The following is a 19,578-nucleotide window of genomic DNA, read 5'->3' on the forward strand; positions in this document are numbered from 1 at the left end:
AAAAACACTCCCCTTGCTGTTTAATAATTGACTCACCAGATAATATTATGATCAAACAAAGTCTTTATTTTTTTTTTATTTGTTCTTGTAACAAATATCTTGGTTATTCCAAATACAGTATTGGTGTGGTGAAAAGTTATGCTTGTAAATGAGTGACCAAGTAAGCAATGCCTGCTTATGGAAGTTTGATAAGCGAATGGGGATTCTTTCAATTTTATAATTACATGACAACAGAAATCTTAATCCACCAATTTCGGAAAAAACATAGTTTGAAATACAGTTCCAAATTGAGTCAGGATTATTCATTAAATACCAAATCCAGTTAATTTTAAATGTATTATTTAAGGAGTCAAAATTTAAGAAGTTAAGTCCCCCTTTCTCTTAGTATTCATAACTAGTTTTTTTTTTATGTAATGCGTTTTATTCTTCCATAAAAAAATCAAAAGCATCTGGTCTATGTCTTTATTATCTACATACAATGAAAGGGCAGCATAAGTAAGTCTGAAAATACCTTCAGTTTGACATATCAAGGGTCTACCTGTTAAAGACAAATCTCTAAGAAGCCACATATGAAATCTTTTTTTTTTTTTTTCAATATTCGGTGCAAAGTTCAGGGGACTTGTTTTTTTTTCATCTTTAATGATAGCTATTCCTAAATATATAACCGTGTCTTTGACAGGAATGTTCAAAATCGAGAGGTATGTCTCCGTTTTCAATGAAACCACAACCGCCAACAAAGTAAGCTGCTTTTTCTTCCTTGCGAGCAGCTTCTATCATTGGCCACAATTTCTTCCGGTTTTCTCTGTCGATCTTGCAAAGGTCCCCAGCGAAATGCAGGCCGTTTGTCGCGCAGGTATCGTGAGTTCTTAGCAGCCTTCCACACCGCCGCCCTAGGAACCCGAGACGAAAACTGGATAATCACGCTTCTGGGCCTCGATGAATTCTTGGAGCCAAGGCGATGGACGGTGTGAATCACTTCTGGCCAACGCTTTTTATCCTCGGGCAAGACAGCCTATTTTTTTTATCAAAGTTGTCATGACATCACAATTCTTAACTCGCTAAGCTTTTGTTATACGTACCTATCGGACTCTGTAGTCACCACAGAAAAAAAACATTTCCGTCGTGTTTTTCCTATGTGTTTGAATTAATGAGTTAATTTTGGCAATTGAGAAAAAAAATACTAATAATACTAATGCTACTTAAAATAAAGTGAAGATATAAATTGTCCAAAGGTGTGGAAAATACACAATTGTTAAAATTGAAGATATTCTGTAATTATAAGGGAATATCACTTGCAGATGACATCGTTCTTAAATATGTCTGACCTGCAAAAAATGGTATGCAATAAGGAACAAGACATCACTCCGTATTTCCATTCAATCAAAAGTAGTTTATTTAACTTTGCCTTCTCTGTATAACTTTATTATAATAAGACACTTCTCTGCTTGTACATTGCTCCCTTGAACTAAAAATGGCATCATTTGTTGGTGGGAATGTAAGTTGGGGTCGACAAAACTTAAGATACATACCAATATACATACATGTGCATATATTACGGCTCAATTAATAAAACCATAAATGCTAAAACAAAATGGACCACTCCAGGTACCTCTGTAATGCTGGAAACAGTACAATCTTTTTGAGTTATTTCAATACACTACTTTTTTTCTTTTAGCATGGGTACATACAATAATGAGCACATCAATATCAAAAAGTTAATGAGGGATGGCGGACTCGCCGAGCCAGTCTCCGTAGTACAGCTAGCGATGCAGAAACCAGTGACAGGCAAGGCAAGCTGCACACATGGCTGTGAATTCATGCTTGAAGTTCTAGTGGAAAGAAGATGCATCGCTTGCCTGCTTATGTACTGTATTAAACTATACAAAAACAGTGATTCCTTCCACCGCTTGTTCATTTAGATGAATGTGCTGTATGGATGCAGAGCTGGATGCAGAGCTGAATGCATCGCCGTGGGTGTTTTTCTTTTAAAGCAGCAGATGTGGTAACATGGGTTCAATTAAGTGTGGGCAAAGCAGGCAGAAAGTGGCGCCATTCTCATTACCCTCTGGTCCTTGCCGTTCCCGTTACAATATAGATACCAGAAAACGCACACATACCAAACACATCACACAGTCGCGCACGCTCACAAATCACCAAATGCCCTACTCGCAACATCCCCGTTAAACTGTTACTGTCAGTAAACAAACAAAAACCCCAACTTACAGCAGTGAATCGATGCAGAGGAGTAGTAAAGTTCACCTTCTCTCCAAACTGTGCAGGTCTGTCTACTGCGTGATTAACAAGTGTTTCAAATCCAATATTTCCTGAACAAATCCTGGTTGTTGAATTCTTGCCATCCGTTACAGGTGACTCAGATGACCTCCTTTTTAAAACTTTTGAAAAACCCTCCAGTCAGATAAGGAGCTCCTGGTAGTCCTTGTTGCAGTGACAAGTCCGAATAGTAATAGCACAGGGTGCATCACAGCATGCACAACAGCAGAGGAAATGTAATACTCGACCTATAGCTGCGTACTCTGGGCCCAGACAGAGTACCTGTCTTTGTTGCATCACATAAAACTTGCTCTACTAAATGAGGAAAAAACAAAACAAAAAAGAAAAACAGCAACCAAGTTTTTTTTCTTCTTCTTATACTACAAGGAGTGCTTTTTACAACATAACCAACCCACCAAAACAATTACAATTTAACAAACCAACAATTTGTGAAACGTGTTTTTTATCATGACCTCAAACTAATTTCCCCCTCAAACAAAGACATTCCACTTTAAAGAGAATTCTTCAATACAAAAATGGAAACCTCAGAGGAAGTAACTTGAGAAATAAAGCTGTCAAGTAATTAACGGAGTCTGATTAAACCAATGAAAGTGGAAAACTATTGTCCATCGGGGAGTATTTTTGCAGTGTCCAGAGCTTCTGCAGGTAACAAGGATGCTACGGTGAGGCAGAAAAAGCCTTTATTTTCTTAATAATAATAATAATAATAATAATAATAATAATAATAATAATAAAAAGAAGATCAATCTAAATGAAACGTCAACGCAGGTTGACATGAAAGCGAGAAAGGGAAATAAAACAGCATCTACACAAGCAACAGTACGAGGATATAAAAAGACGAACCTAGTGACAGTAGTACACGGGGTCCTATCACAGTTACATACTTTGCAGAAAACTGAAAAGCTCAGACCTGGGAGACAAAGAAAAAGTAAATAAGAGAATGGGAGCTGTTTACCGATCCACTTTGTAAAAAAACACACTCACACACACACATACACACTTAACATCTCTTGTGTGGCTGAAAGTGAATTGACAACTCTCCTGAAAACAAATATAAGATACTTGTATGATACACTGGTACTCTCTTCTTGTTAAGCTGAAGCTGCGCTTTTCCCCTTTGTAAGGGGAAGCCGTGCAGAACTGGACTACTGTACACCACCAAAGGCCAAAGTGTGGTAGAAATATACACACGTACATGAATATAAAAGTTTGCCCAATTTCACGTTTTGCCAATCATTTTACATCCACGACTACACATGTTCTACATGTTTGAAGATGTTATATTGTGCTTGTATGTGTAGCTATGTGAATTCCTCAATTTAAAACAATGTGGATTTTCAATGCAGAACTATATGCGTGTTAGGGGCAAAGGGGGCACGATTCAACGGAAATAAGATGAAACCAACTGAGAAAATATACAAGAAAGGACGGTCAACAGCAGACTGATGCAAGAAGGGAGAAAGTTGACTGGTGTGAACGTAGAATACCATCTCCGTATACTGTACAATACACTAATATGTTTAGGGATGCAAACATGAAATCATCAAAACAGGGTAAAAAAAAAATTTTGGAAGAGTTGGGTTGAAAGTGAGTGCAGTTCAGCCAAAATGTTTTGACATATTCGATCACTTCCTATTTTTCGGTGAGGGCCAGTTGCCCCGCTTATCTCCACGGTTGCCGCCTCCATTTCCTGTCCCACCCGAGCCACCACCAGGTGGACCTCGAGGGCCTCTGCCTCCGCCCCCGCCGACGTTAACCCTCCGGTTTTGCCTTTCCATGCCAGGACGCTGGCTCGAAAAGCTTCTTTTATTACCTTGAGGCTCCTTGCCGGCTATCTCTCGCTCGACCGCGCCTCCTCCTCCTCCTCCTCCTCCTCCTCCGCCGCCACCACCGCCTCCTCCACCTCCCTTCCCGAGGTGGTGGTGATGGTGCGAAGAATACGGCTTTCCTCCTCCCTCTTTGTCTCGGAACTCGGTGAAGTCGCTGCTCTCTGAGGCCGTCTCCCACTCCTCGTTGGCCTGGTCCGAGTTCTGGTTGGTGAAATCCGGGGACTTTGCTCCGTGGCTGTGGTGGTGCTGAGGGTGGGCGGGTCCTGTGCCGCCCTGGTTGAAGTGCTGATGGTGGTGGCTGTTTGCGTTGCCGAGGTGCCCGCTGCCACTGTTAGCTGTAAGGGTGGTGTTGTGGTTGGCATTCTGGGCATTACTGATCAACGTCGCCGAGACAGCGGTTCCGTTACTGTCCTGAACCGAGTTTACGGAAGGGGAGGAGGGCCTCCCTCCTCCTATCACGCCGACTCCGCCGTTGATCCGCGCGGCATTCTCTCGTTCCTTCAGCCTCCGGAAGCGAGGAGGCTTGTCCTGCTGATGTTGGGAACGCATGTGGCGGCGACGCTTGGGTCGCTCGAAGCCACCGGGAGGGAACCCGCGGTTAGTGGGAGGGGGGACTGAATTTGGCCCGCCAGTGATCGACGCAGGGTTGGTTGAAGCTTGTTGGGTCAGAACAGCTCCGTTGTCAGTGGAGGCTTGAGTGGTCGGAGCCGCAGCCAAGACTGAGGACTGTGATGGATTGGATCCATGACTTTGAGCTTGATTTCCATCGGTTGCCTTCTCCTTCTTCTCCAAAGGAGGCCCTCCCCTGCCCAAGTCCTTGTGCCCTGAGGTTTGTGATGGGGCTTGCTGCCTTCGTGCAGAGTTTGGCTGCCTTGAGGGCCCCCCGTGAGAGGCTGAACCGGGGGCACCCCTGTGTCCCCCAGCCGGTCCTCCAACATGGCCGCTATTCCTGTAGATGCTTCCTCCTCCGCTACCACCACCCCTGCCCCTCCTCGACGGCACCCCCCTCGGGGTGAAAACCCGAGCCTGTGACCCTCTAGATGGTGCAGAGGAAACGTTCCCGCTGGTAGTGGTGTTGGTATTCTCGATGCCGTTCTTGGTGTTGGTTTTGTGGGTGTCATCCTTGTCCGATTGACCGAGATCACTTGCCCCACTCTCGCTGCCTGTCTCGGAGCCTCTCTCCCTCCTCCTCTTGGGAATTTCTTCATACTCGGAGCCCTCGCTGCGTGTTTCGCTTCGATTCCTTGCTCTGGCCGGGTTGTGACGGGGCCTATCTTGACCGTGCCGACCACCGGGTCCCTCACCCTTTACATCGTGATGGTGGCCAACAGCAACAGATGCGCGATAGTCTCTGCTACTCCTTCCGGCCATTCTGCCGCGGTTGCTACCACCAGGCCCAGCACTGGCTGTGTAGGCACCCCTATAACCACGGCCACGGCCGTAAAATTCTCCACCTCGCCCACGACTGCCCCTGGTGGCTTTGTTGGAGACTCCATGATTATGGGCATTGTTGGCTCTCCTTTCAAAAGAACGGTCTCTGTCCCTCCGGGACGAGGATCCCGAAAATCCTGAAGAACTGGCGTCCACCTCTTTTGGTAATCTCCCTGACCCACCGCCACCTCCTCCAGGCGGCCGTTCTTTGCCGCTATTCCTGGGTTTTATTGTCACAACAGGCTCTTCTTTGCCCGATGGAGCTGAAGTATTATGAGAGGAGGAGGCATCCTGCTTTCCTGAGGTGGCTTGGCCACCCTCCTTCTCTTTATCCTTAAAGCCTTGGCTTGATTTCTCTCCTCCATCAACTTCTCCCTCTTTCTTTACCTCTTTCATCATTGGCTTCTTGATTGGACCTGCCCTTTTGTTGGGATTGTTGCCTCCTGCCTGGCTGGCAGGCTTGTGCTCCGATGGAGCATGGGAGGCGTCATCTGGGCCACGGGAATTGTTCCCACTTCCTGCAATGTTGGCCCTCCTGCCGTGAGAGGAAGCACCACCTGCGTTGGTGCTGCCAGGTCGAGGACCCCACTGGGTCTCGGTTTTGTGATCCCGCATCCCTCTTTGGTTTGACCTTGGATGAGAATGGTGCTGGGGTTGGGAGTGACTGCCATGTTGAGCAGGAGGTGGGCTTGAGGTCATGGAAGCATGCGGCGCATATGCAGAGCCTGTTTTTTCATGTTTGACATGACCGCCACTGCTGGTACTACCGGTACTTCTTTCACCAAGATTTTGGCCAACACTAGCTTCACCTTCTCTGTGAGAATGGTGATGTAGCAAAGTGGCCTTGACATTACCATCTTCTCTGGTAGAAGCAGAAGAGGAAGATGAGGAGCAAGAGGATGATAGGGAGGGCTGGTTGAGTGGCGGAGAAGGGTTGGTTTTCTTCAGTGGGCCTTCAGCTACCCTGTCATGGCTGTTCTCGTGCTTATGTGATTGGACAGTGTAGTGAGGCTTCTGCTGAGGGTGGTGGTTGTGATGGTGGTGAAGGTGGGAGTTGCCATCTACATTAGGATGATCTGCACGGCCATTCCGATCGTAATGAGGGTGAGGAGCCCCCCAGAGCTGACCTGACTGAGATCCCCGGGCTGGGACGTCATCCTGATGGGTGAAGCCATGGGAATGGGTTCCCCGCTCACCACCTCTTTGTTGTTGCTGCTGCTGGTGCTGTGTCATCCTTGCACATTGATCAGGAAAGTTGTTGTAGTTGCCCCGCCCACTCATGTAATGATGAGGGGGGTGGCTGCCGCCCGGTGCATTGACAGGAGGCGGCGTCTGGTTCGACGGCCCAGAGTTTGCGTTGGGCTGCTTGATGGGGCCCAATCCACCCTCTCGTATGCGATGTGGAGGAGTGTCACTCCTAAATCGCAGATGAAACAGATGCATTTACATAATTGCCAATTAGCAAATGAAAGACGCAAAGTTAATAGAATATGAATCCAATAAAACCTAAAACAACTACTGCATCTCCATACCTGGGCCCTTTGGCCACATCCTCTTCCTCTGACGTTTGCCTCTGCCTCAGAGGGGGATTTATCCCGCAAGCTTCTCCTCCACCAGGAAATACCTCAGGCCCCCAGGCCAATTTAGGATCAATCGGGGGAGTACCACGGTGAGGGTGCCCTTGATGCTGTTGTTGCCGATCAAAGGGGTCTGAACCAGATCCTCCTGAATCAGACCGCTCACGCCCAATAAGCCCTGATGATTTTTTTTGTTAATTACATAACTGAAATGATCCAAATCGATATATTTTAAAGGATTACAAATATTCTTACCTGATGGGTGCATGCCAGTGGAATAAAAGTCCATAGGTGGGCGTCCCTGCATCATGCGTGGGTCCATGTACGGCATCATCATCCAGCGTGGGTCAAAATTCATCGGAAGCGGACGAACTAAGTTGCCGGGTTGATATAATGGGCCGCCCTGCTTAGGTCCAGGTCCTGGCTGGGGTGTTGAAACTGGTGAAGGACCTTGTGGTGCCTGGGGCTGCGGTGAGATCTGGCTTTGGGATGCCTGGCTATGCTGCTGTTGCCACTGCTGCTGCTGCTTCAAAAGCTGTTCCTTTCAACATGAAGAGAACCAGAGTTTGGGGGTATGAACATACCACAACAATACCTTGCTGAGTGTAATGTGTGTGGCCCTTTTGCTGGCGAGATAATGGAATGCTGCGAAGTGACTAATTTGTCACTACATTTAGCGAGCATTCAGACCCATCTAGCGAATAAAAAACAAACAAAAACAACACTAGCGAAAAATCGGACCAATTTTGAATAAGGAGATTTTTCGCAATATCATCCAGACTGTGAATGAGCTATTTGATTGCCACCTCTTCTTAAGTCCAACCATGGGTGTGCACGTTGCCCATACCATAAACAATGAAAAAGGTGGATCCATGGAGAAAACTACAATCACAGACCACCTCTTCCTGCAGTTGACAGAAAATGGGGAACACCTGAAATCCACGAGTAGCAGATAGGCCTTGGTTAACTTCCAGATAAAGTGTTTATGTCCTTTAAAAACTTCAATAGAGCCAATTTGAATTTAAACGTTAGTCTTGTGAATATGGCCAACTCAAAATAAAACTTGAAACCATATTTCTGAACATTTTGATTGAATTTTGTTTATGTTCACGAATGTATATGCATTGATTTAAAATTGAAAAACATCTAGCTAAATACTTTTTTATTCCCATGACGAGAATCAAGTGTTGTGCATCATTCACTTTGGTTGTTGCTGTTTACAATTCCTAATGCTAAACAGTACATATATCTCTGTATTTAGTATTTTTTATGTAATCAAAATAACATGTTTTGAAATGTTTTGAGACTTAATATCATAGTAATCATGATATTTTGGTCATGACAACTGTCTTGAAATGTAGTAACAGTACATATTTAAAAGATAGGTACAGTCGTGTTCAATCAATCGCCAGAGTAATTTTCTTACCTGTTGCTGCCTCTGAAAACGAGGCGGGAGGGACTTTTGGTACTTCGAGTAACCCTGGCCCGGAGGAACGATTGCTTGACGGCCTGAACCCCCGCCAATATTCTCAGTCTTCACTGGTTCCGTCCCCCTTTCACCTACACTTCCTGCTCGCATGTGAGGAGTGCAGGCAGTCTCCTCTTTGTCGACGGGTGAAGGTACTTCCAACGTAGGCGGCTGTGGCTGTGCCACAGTTGGCTGAGGACAATGCTGGACATCTGAATGGCAAAAGGAATTGTTTGAGTATGTTGTTTTTTAACTTCAAACTAATTATACAGACCGATCATTATTATGTGTGAGCGTACCTGTGTTCGAGTCATAGCTGCTGTTGCTGCTCGCCCGCTGTCTGTCACCGACACCAAGACCTGTGCCCGACTGCGCAGGCAGCACAGGAGGCTCCTCAGGGTCGACACACGGCGAAGGCGGCTGGCTGATGTTGGGGGAAGACGCAGAGGCCGACAAGGATGGACTCGGGCTGCCAGCTGTGGCTGCCGTAGAATTCCCATCCAGGCTGGGTGTTTTACTGCCACCGCTTCCTCCGACGTTGCCGCTTTGCTGTTGCTGCTTCTCATCCAGCCTTTTCAACTTTTCGGCACAGGCTGCGCGTCTCTCCTCCTCCATCCGACGTTCCTCCTCCTCGCGGCGGCGACGGGCTCGCTCAACTGCAGCGGAGATCTCAGTGGAAGATTGCTTCCTGCGCTGACGCCATGTCTCATCCTCGTCGTCCCCTGGGACCCCATGGACCAGCATTCCAGGCTGGGGAGGAGGGGTAGGGCCCCCTGCTGCTGGCTGATGCTGGGCGTGGCCTACTTTTCCAGGGCCCAATGACGCACTCTGGTTGTGAGGCCGGTCCTGAACAAATTGTGTTAGAATTATTATCACTATTAAGGCGCTTAATAGAATATTAAGATCTTTGTTGTTGTGCAGAGATTTTTTTTTATTATCAAAGAATAAAACATGAGAAAAAAAGAAAAATATCAAAAAGCAAATTCTGCATATGAAATACTTATAGGTTCTGTGGCCCATGAATGAGAAATGGTGGAAATTATTTGATTTGGCCCGGTCAGGATTTCTACCTGTCGGTAAAAGGAGTGAGGCCCTTGTCCGACGAGTGGCCCAGGTGGGGGGGAGGGCTGCTCCCGTTGACCACCCAGTCCATGCCTGCGCCCCTGTATACAGGCAGACACCGTCAGCCATACTCCACCACAATGGTTTACACTTACAAAAAGGCAAACAAACACTTCCACAAGCCTGTGTGGTATGTTGGGCCTCCCCCTTTTAAACTGTGTCTGGGCCAATTATTAATTACGTAGTCTTTAAATCTATGAAAAATAAAACGCTTTAAGAGACAACACATCTGTCTAGCCTTACAACACCCCACTAATAATTTGAAGGTATACCTACAACTGTAAACAAAAATGGAGAGGAAATCCAGAGTTGTAAAATTATCAAAATTAGTCTAATTAAGCCTCTTAACATTAAACACAGCTAAATTACCTGGTAGTTGGATGGTGCTCCTTGGCTACCCTCAGCCCATCCTGGCTTGATGGAGGCGTTCTGTGGGCCATCCTCAGTGTTGGAAGGAGGGCTGCTGTCTGAGGCTCGAGAGCATGAGGTTGCAGAGAGGGCCTCTTGAGATTTCTGCTGCTCACTAAAATATATTTTTTAAATTAGCTTTGAACAACTACTTTTTTTTTTTTTAATTATTTGGTCACAAACTGACTTTGAATCATTCTTGCTCTCTGTCGTGTCCTCTTCTCCCTCTTCATCTCCTTCGTCATCACTGAACTTCAACTTTGCGGAGTAATCAATCTCCTCATGTGCCCCTGTTCAACCAAAATGGGACAAATAACCATTAAGAGCAGCACCTCGAGAAACCTTGCCTATATTTGGTTACCAAAATTCAGTGATTGTTCTAAAAGTCTATAAGAAATGCTTGCATAAATGAAATCAATATGTTTACTTTAGCTCAGTGGCTTAGTTACTGAACCCCACCAGTTTTTATGTGCATTCACGGAACCCTTCTTTATTGAAAAATATATATATATATTTATTTTTTTTTATTCAAGACATTGGTATAGGGTTTACTGGTGATCAAAATGAACAGGGAGAGTAGCCTTTTAATCAAATTTGGCTCTCATCATCTTAAATTCAGAAAGTGTTGTGTTCTTGTATTCCCCATCTCCATGCATCTTAAGGAACTGTTCTGATAGACAGCTAGTTGTGCTGGACTAGAATTGCTCAATTTGTCATTGCAAATCATGCAGTTAGGACACTGAGTCCCATTCACTTAACTCAACTCAACTATATTCATAGAGCACTTAAAAACAAACAATCACCACTGCTTTTTTAAGATGGAAGGACACTGAAAACGGCAGAGGCCCTAGAATGGAACCTTGTGGAACACCGTACATGTGAATTCATATTGCACACTTGTCCGAGCACCTTCTTTTTTTGCTCGACATAGTTAGTATGAATGAATCACAATAACAAAGGAATCAGACGACGTACAATCACAACAGTCTACTACTGAGCGCACTAAATTCCCTGCAGCACTGTAGAAATGTAGCGTGATCACCTGCAGCCAATGACGACAAAGCATGGCACATCATCAGAAATTCTATGAGTTAGGTGTGTGTCTTGACCTCCGCTGAACCCCTAAGATTGACTCACCGAACCCAAGGTTAAGAACCATTGCTTTAGATACTTCTAAATCTATGCCAAGGTTCCAAAGATCCCCACCCCCCCATCATCGATCAGCAGAATATTATGAATGAGCGAAGTCAGACCTGCCCAGCCTTCATCTCCATCGTGGTCCAACTCATCGAGCTCCTTGAGGTCATCCTGCTTTAGGATGGAGGGTCGCTTGACCACCTCTCCACCTGCATCTCGTGAGAGAAGCTGAGGCCTGCAGTCAGGACCAACCTGCGACCGAGAGAACCTGAAAGTGGCGGGACAATGCTACATCAACTTGAGTACAGAACATGTCATGTGATGCTGTCTTTTTATTTATTTTTTTTGTGGGCAGACTACCATTGTCTGCAAATTGTTGATCTTGGGTGAATTCATTTTTCTAAAATCAGCAATCATTTTACAGTAAATGTATGTCAACCCCAGCGGAATACAACTTCAGTTAGTTTTTTTTTTTTTTTTTTTTTATTAACTATTTGAAAAAGCATATACCTTGGAGCTGGACCTTCGCCAGGTGGTGGAAACCTGTAGGGCCCTTGAGGACCATAATTTGCCGGGAAGGGTAAATATGGTGGATACATCTAGAAGAAAGAAAAAACAAACAATTAAGACATACTCTTTACACCATGCTTTGAAAATTAAGAGCAGGAAATTATATTTGCTTGAAATCAAGTGAATGAAAAGGAAACGTACGAATGGAGGCATGATCCCTCGGAATTGAGGAAACCCAGGCCCGACAGGGGGCTGAGGCAGGGGTAAGGCGGGGCTGCCTGCGGGAGGGTTCCTAGGTGGCACGAGGGACTGCGAGTTCTGAGGCGGGACCCCGGCTGCCCCGTCCATTAGCAAAGCCCCGCCGCTGCCACCCTCTGCCGCCCCCTCCCCAGAGAGGGTGGGTGCCAGGCCTCGGCCCCCACCGTCCCGCCAGCTTGTAACGTCTACACAGATGGCGCAGAATTTGAATGAAGAATTCTGTATACTGATACGTTTTCTCCGAGATGAAAGAAACATCACTTACTCTGGGGGCGGAGGCTTGGTCCGGGCCCATACCACTGATCTGCAGTGCCCTGTTCTCTGCCAACTTTGTCCTGGTCGCCAGCCGCCTGCAGGGTGGGAAATTCCTCGCGAGAGAATGGCGACGGTAGGTTTGATCCCTTTCCACCTGGAAAAAGCAAAGATACAGCTATAGGATAAAAGGCTGATTCTTATGTGCGCATGTGTGAGTGATACATAAAAAAAGACCCACCATCCCCTTGTACTCCATGTGTAACACTGGCCTGTGCCCAGGACCTTGCCCCTACGGCCTGGGTTGAAGCTGGGGCCATAGCCTGAGCAGGACACACCAAAATAAGACACACGTCAACTGTGATCTCTTACAACCTGAAATGATAATATTGATATTATGGTGCATGTAACTTACTGTGACTGTTGGCACCTCTGAAGCTGGCGGGGTTCTCGGGCGGGTCGGTGCAGGCGTCTGTGAAGCCACAGGCTGCTGCGGTTCCTGCTGCGGTGCTGACAATGCATCGGTACTGAAAGGAAAACATTGTGTTGTTGTTATAGTCGGTGAAACATAAAAATCATTTATGATTTTAGTCAGACTTACATATTTAGAATGTGTATATTATTCAAGTGCAATTTACCTCTTTGGGTCTGCTTGTTCCTGTTTGCTTGCCCATCCTGTGCCGTCTTTGGGAACGAGTGAGACGTTGGGATCGTTGCCTTTATTCTCTGCCTTCAGACTTGGCAAATTGGCAGGGGGTGGCATACGCCGGGCAGAGGCAACTTTACCGAGAGACTGCAAGCCATGGCGGGGGGGAACTGATTGGAGAAAGGAATAAATACATTAGGTGAGACGAGGAACAAATAGTCTTCCAGCAAACGTAATTTTGTGAACGTCTGATAGTCATTGAAAAAGTAACACAAGGAGCAGCCGACTGTGAAACTGATATACTGCTGAAGCAGGGGAAAACTTTGTAATTGAAAATGAGAAGCTGTGCTGATTCAAACAGCCATTTTGTCCTGGGGGATTGAAATAAAAATAAAATAAAACATCACAACATCGCATAGATTTACTATGCTGGAAGGGAAACGGCAAGATCCTAAATAAAGCTTGCACTACAGGGACAAAGCTCAATAAACAGACTGTTCACAAGCAAACCTCTGGATCAGCTCACATGATAAACCTTACATTCAAAATTATGTCCTATGTGGCAATAAATATGCTGCAGACTGGATACTACAAATTTGTAACGTAAACACAAAGTCTTAAACAGATCGGCAGTTAAAAATGTTAAATTGAAATTGTTGTAAAGCAGATTTATGCCAGTTTACTAAACATCGCAGGGATTGCAAAAAAATACATCTCAGAATAATCATTGGAACATTCTAACGCATTTTCGGGGGGAAAATGCCTCAAAAGTTGCAAAAATCATCCAACATCTGAACCACTATACCGCATGAAGTCCCGTGAGACCTCAGCATACCTAACAATACTTCAGTGCAGCCAGGATCAAATGATTAACTTTGGGTTGCTTTTTCACAAGTTTTGAAGGACTGCCTTGATTTTCAATATAATGTGAGACACCAGCTGATCACACTACTCCTTGACGTAACAATTTATCAATTCATTTATCCATCCATTTTCTATACTGTTTATCTTCATAGTGATCTGAAGCCAATCCCCACTGACTTTGGGAGCGAGGAATGGTTCATCTTGGACTGGTTGCCAGTCACTCAAAGGAAACATATAGACAAACGACCATTCATAATCTTGGACAGACTATTTAGAATCGTCGATTAACCAGTTGTCCACCGTGCTGCTGACATCAGTTCAGTGAAAGAAAAAATATTTGTGAGATACTTGAGGTGTAAGTGTGACTGATGCAAAACACTTTTGCATTATGCCATCATTGAAGCCAAGATACTCACCAATAGGCTTTTGTGTTTCAAGGCTCTTTCCTTTGTATGTATCAAACAGGTTGAGAGACGCATACTTGGTTTTGCCTTCCTTCCCCTTTGCAGTTTGCCCAGAGCGCTCTGACATTGCGCTGTCCGCTCATCGAGTATGGTGAGCCCTGAGACTGAGATGCAAGAGACAGCAATATGTTACAAAGAGGCAGTTAGATTATAAACAATAACACAGCTTCATGGAACAGCTGGAGATACTTATGTACTGTAATTCTAAACGCTTGGCGTGATAAACAAACGGTTGTTGGGGGCCGCACTATGTTAATTCAACATCTTCATTGTGTTGATATGGAATATGTTGTATAATTTTTTTTTTTTTAACAAATGTTAAACAACATTTAAATTACATATAAACACATAATATCATCTGACTTTATGAACACCAACTGCAACAATTGATTAACAATTCCTTGATGGAACTCACAAATAATTATCAGAACAAACGTCCGACTCTTCTCTACTGTACAGGAAATAAGAATGTTTCTTGTTATTTATTTTTATTTTTTTAATAGTCACCATAAAGGTCGGAAAGTAACCAAGTTGGTAACACTGTAGACAAAACTTGCTGCTTGCGCTTCATCACTTGTACAGCCCACACCCAAATTAAAGCACCACTTTCGAGATAAACACACTGCCTATTTTGTTTTATTTTGATTTTATAAAGACTCTGTGAGCGCCGGTCAAAATTGTGGGTGGGCCAGATGTTGCCCAATGCACACAGACTCTACTTTGCCCAAATATTAGATGTACATTTTTATGTTAGCGTGGAAAGTAAATCACCTTTTACGAACACTTGCGTCAAGCACACACAAGACCAGACATGATACGCTTCATTAAAAGTCTCATTATGCAACACAGAGAGACGTCGCCACACCACCCAAAACGTCTTGAGATTACAGCCATGTTGCGATGGGCATGGGCAACTAGCAACGTCCGGCCTCGCTCAGGGCAAGTACGGTGATGGCAGATGAATCATGGTCCAAACTGTAGTGATTCAAATCACACACACAGGTCGAGATCTAAAAAAACGAGGGATGCTCAACTCAGGGTTTCCCAAAATTTTTAAGTCAGGAAACAAAATGGTCGTTAAGCAAACACACGTTGTCCTTTTGGCATTTAATGTCTTCAAATATCAAATGCTGATGATCTCTTCTCTCATGTGTATGCCGAAGCACATGATTTCTTTATACAACTTATAGGACCTTTAGCAGTTAAAATGACGCTGATGGTAGAACAGGTTGCCACTCCCAAAACAGCCTCTTGTGTTATTTGTCCTACACTTTATTCTACATATGGACCGGTTCTGTCTAGCCTGAGAAGATATGGACAAATGACATTACTTAACGATGAGTATTGTGGTACTGGCGGACTAGTTTAAAATCATCCCATTTATGCCGTTACATAGGTATCATATCTGCTTAACTAAATATCCCCACAAAGAATAACTGTACAAAAAATGGGGAAAGGAAGAAAAAAACAGTTGCTATGGAAACAAATGTTTTTCTCTGTATCTTGCTTTGAAGACGGTTTGCACCAATGCAACTAAGTGCCAAGACTGCGCATCAACAAAAGGTGAACTCATTACCACCATTCATTTGTCACTTAACATGATTCATGAGACAGATGATTTTGTAATAGTGAAACTAAAAACATTATCTACCCAAATGTTGATCTCGCTTCATTACATAACAGTATGTATTTTTGAATGACTTTACACTTAAAAGGGCCATGATATGTCAGCATTTATGGAGCTACTTTAACAAAACAAACCGCCTACTTAAAAAAAAAAAAACAATATCCGAAGACAAATGGTACAACAACACATACAAACATACAGAGAGGAGTGGGCAATATAAACTATAAACAAAATCTCAATATTTTTTCAAAAAAAGGGTTAGGGTTAGTCTGTCCTCTCTTCACAGAACAATTATAGATAGACAGCATTTTGCTTCATACATCTTCTGCAAAACATTTTACAATATTCTGCGGCAATATTTAACAATGAAAAACTCAACTTTGTGAGGGTTTTCTGAGTGTGTTCCGCAGCGCTATCTTTTCTTTAGCGGAAGTCGTGGTTGTGGAGTCGCGAAGTCATGTAATCCCTCATATGGTTGCTCTTCCGGCACACATTACGATTTTATTTTGTCTCGCCAACCCCGAATAATTTCCAAGCAAGGGACGTGGACTGAAGTCTAGCTATTAAATTATTTGCTAAAACAAGAAACTCCAATTACACTTCCTCACTTTGAAACTCTGTCATATTCCTCTCGGCTGGCGCTCCCGAGACATGTGAATGAATCCTGCCCAATGATTTCCAAAATCCTACTTCTGCAGCGAGATCATAGTAATACTCGATAATGTAAAATTGGACATCATGAAAGCAAAGTTGAGGATAATATCAATGACAATATCGCAAACCCCTACATACAGACATTGGATGGGTTTCTTTGCATCCACCTATTTTTAATTAACATTTTAAGAACTGTGAAAATAAAACTGAATGGAAATGGTACATTAAAAAAAAGTCGAGCATTTTAATCCAGGTTTATTTTCACAGTTCTTGAAATGTTTATTAAAAATAGGTGGATGGAAACCCACCTAATGTTTTTACGCTTGGAGGGGAGGATTTTTCAGCGTATTGATAAAAGAAAAATGCAAATCTTGTGTATAGAAATAAATTTTGAGAATAAACGGTGACAAGGCCAGATACCACGTTGCACATTTTGACGAGATATGACGGCACACATACATATTGTAGTCACAAAAAATGGCGGCGGACGATTAAGTAAGGTATGTTTGGGGGAGGATGAAGAAATTGTAATATTACAGTAATTAATAATAATAAAAAGCTAACAATATTTTGTTGACGTCATTTTATGGCACAGTCTCCTCCTCTCAATATTCTCAAAATAACACTGCATGGAAACAGGCATAAGTTGCATGATCGTTTTGCGCATTTTCACTAAATTTGCTTAGAAATTTGGAACCATTTGGATGAAACCACATTACTATAACAATACATATTACGCACATGAATATATTGTTTACCTCTTGCAAAAAAAAAGACTAATTATACAGCAACCTATGTAAATTGTCTATCAGTAAATTGTAAAACAGTTTCTCGCATGTGTTTTCATGATGTATTATACGTCCTAGGATTAATGGAATTTCCATTAATTTCAACAGTGAAAGATTATTTGCTCTACGAATATTTTGAGTGGGATGATGTCAAGACACTAATGTAAATCAAAAGTGAAACTACGACTCAATGGTAATTGCCTTATCAGATTACATTGACATTTTATGTACCTGTCAAATGTACCTATAACATTATTAACAGCTACATTGGGATATCATTCCTGAGCAACGCCACTTCAAACAAAAAGTGAAAAACAATGAAAACAAACATCTATATGCAAAAAAAAAAAAAAAATGTATGCAACTTTGCACAAATATCCATATAGTGTGTGCGTGATTATGTGATGTTTATACCAAACAACACAACAAACAACACAGCCGATGGTGTCACTGTATGCATGTACCGTGTGTAAATGGCCAGATGAGATTAGAAAATTAGGCCGTGGTCAACTATATGGGATTAAAGGGGCCAGCAGCCTCGCTATACAAAGCCTTGGACTATCCGCAGCGTCGGCAGGCCTTACCTAACAATATTCTGGAGGTTTTAACTCAACGCAGTCGTCAATGCGCCGCCAACAAAAGCGGCATCATTTGATAACCCCCAAAATAACCCCCAAATCGTTAACACGACTTCGATTGAATGTTTTAGTTGTAGCACTGATGCTAGCCGGAGCTAACTGGCAGGCCATCCATGTTCGCATTGGGAGGGGGACTGCGTTGATGTTTCATAACGCATTTTAATACTTGCAGTACCACTTCGAGCTGTTCACACCATTCAAGTGGGCTTTCTTACAAATCACACGTTGATCGGTTCCCATGGGCTTTCCTAGTCGTTAGTTCGGTCATATAACGCTTGTAATTTTGACAGACTTATGAGTGAACGGAACAAAATGGCGCTGGACTCAGGCCCGGTTGATTTTACCGTTAACATTTAGCGACACCGGTTTGGACATGGAGTAAGATAAAAACACATATTCTGTTCGTACACGTAGAGGTGAATAACATTACTCTTATGTCCAAACGTTGATATATGGCAATCTGGCACGGAAATAGCTAAAGATACACGTTGGTCTGAAACTGACTGAGTAACCTGCTATAATGTTTGGCGTTATCCACACACTTTAAACGTATATGGTCAGATAATTGTGCAAAGCACATGCAACTTGTACCGAGATCAAATCGAGTCTGGTATTGGACTTCCACCACATTTGCTTTATAAGACAATAAAGCTACTGTCTACATTCATTAGCAAGCTAGGCTAAACAAGCTAGAAACAACCAAGGCTGTCGCTTTCCGAGGAAAAAAAACATCCAAGACTGCTCCTTCACAAAATTCCATCGCTGCTCTGTTCCAATAGTGTATTCAATTTCTGCTCAAAACAACGCAACGAATATATATCTCTTCATATATATATTCTAAAACTATTTCCAGTCACTGACCTGGTCTTATCCCGACTTGTCTCGAGGTTGATTCGCAGAATGAGGTTAAATTAGCTTTGCTAGCACAGTGACCTAGCTAGCGAAACAACGTTATTTCCCCCGCATAGTCAAACACCACCCATTAGCATTTTCGTCACAGATGTGAGTGGATAAATACAAAGAAACTATGCTGCTTACTTGTACTCCCCTTCTTTATCCCGAAAACAAATGAAAAGGGGGGTGGGGGGAAGAAAAGTGTAAATCGAAGCGTCACCTAAAAAGCTGTCAAAGGCTACTGGGTAATTTCATGATATGGGAGCCGTTTGAGAGCCGATGAGGGATTAAAATAATAATAATAAACGACTGTATCCTGTATTAGAAATAGAAAACAAACATTTTAATAAATCTGAATAAATCACGGCAATGGAAAAATGCTTATTCTGTTTTGTAAATAAACTTGAAAAAAGCCGAAATGATGCAGAGAAAATTACTGTTAACAGTGAGGGCATTCCAGGTCATGTTCATTCTAACATGATTTATTTTATACTAAAAATATAATTCCACAAACATGATGACTGTTGTTTTAAACATACTGTATTATAGGACAGTTATTTTTAGTCTGCTTCCAAAGTACAAACCAGAATAAACACACAAGGGCGACATTAACCTTCAAAGTTTTCTCTTTAAAAAGTCAAAACGGTGACGTTAAAAACTTTCCACTACATGATGCCATAGATGTATTTTGTATTTCTTAAAATAAGAATGGAAAAAAC

The 19,578-nt window shown here is 43.2% G+C and overlaps 1 protein-coding gene across 3 annotated transcripts; it reads right to left on the reverse strand.

Moving 5' to 3' along the window:
* Positions 1-1,369: 1,369 nt before the first annotated feature.
* prrc2a (proline-rich coiled-coil 2A) lies at positions 1,370-19,110 on the reverse strand. 3 transcript variants are annotated; one of them, XM_077548103.1, is made up of 17 exons: positions 19,004-19,110; positions 14,211-14,362; positions 12,923-13,100; positions 12,700-12,811; positions 12,526-12,607; positions 12,298-12,441; positions 11,976-12,217; positions 11,775-11,863; positions 11,381-11,532; positions 10,315-10,417; positions 10,089-10,242; positions 9,668-9,760; positions 8,897-9,443; positions 8,556-8,809; positions 7,385-7,670; positions 7,085-7,307; positions 1,370-6,969 (listed from the first exon to the last, which is right to left on the reverse strand). In XM_077548103.1, the coding sequence occupies exons 2-17, from the start codon at positions 14,323-14,325 to the stop codon at positions 3,918-3,920; spliced, it is 5,826 nt and encodes a 1,941-aa protein (XP_077404229.1). In that variant the 5' UTR covers positions 14,326-14,362; positions 19,004-19,110; the 3' UTR covers positions 1,370-3,917. The 3 variants fall into 3 exon arrangements, with proteins under 3 accessions (XP_077404229.1, XP_077404228.1, XP_077404230.1); XM_077548102.1 differs by lacking the exon at positions 19,004-19,110 and adding an exon at positions 18,827-18,993; XM_077548104.1 differs by lacking the exons at positions 9,668-9,760; positions 19,004-19,110 and adding an exon at positions 18,827-18,993.
* Positions 19,111-19,578: the final 468 nt, after the last annotated feature.

This window comes from Vanacampus margaritifer, chromosome 17, assembly GCF_051991255.1.
Source record: "Vanacampus margaritifer isolate UIUO_Vmar chromosome 17, RoL_Vmar_1.0, whole genome shotgun sequence".
NCBI classification, from domain to species: domain Eukaryota; kingdom Metazoa; phylum Chordata; class Actinopteri; order Syngnathiformes; family Syngnathidae; genus Vanacampus; species Vanacampus margaritifer.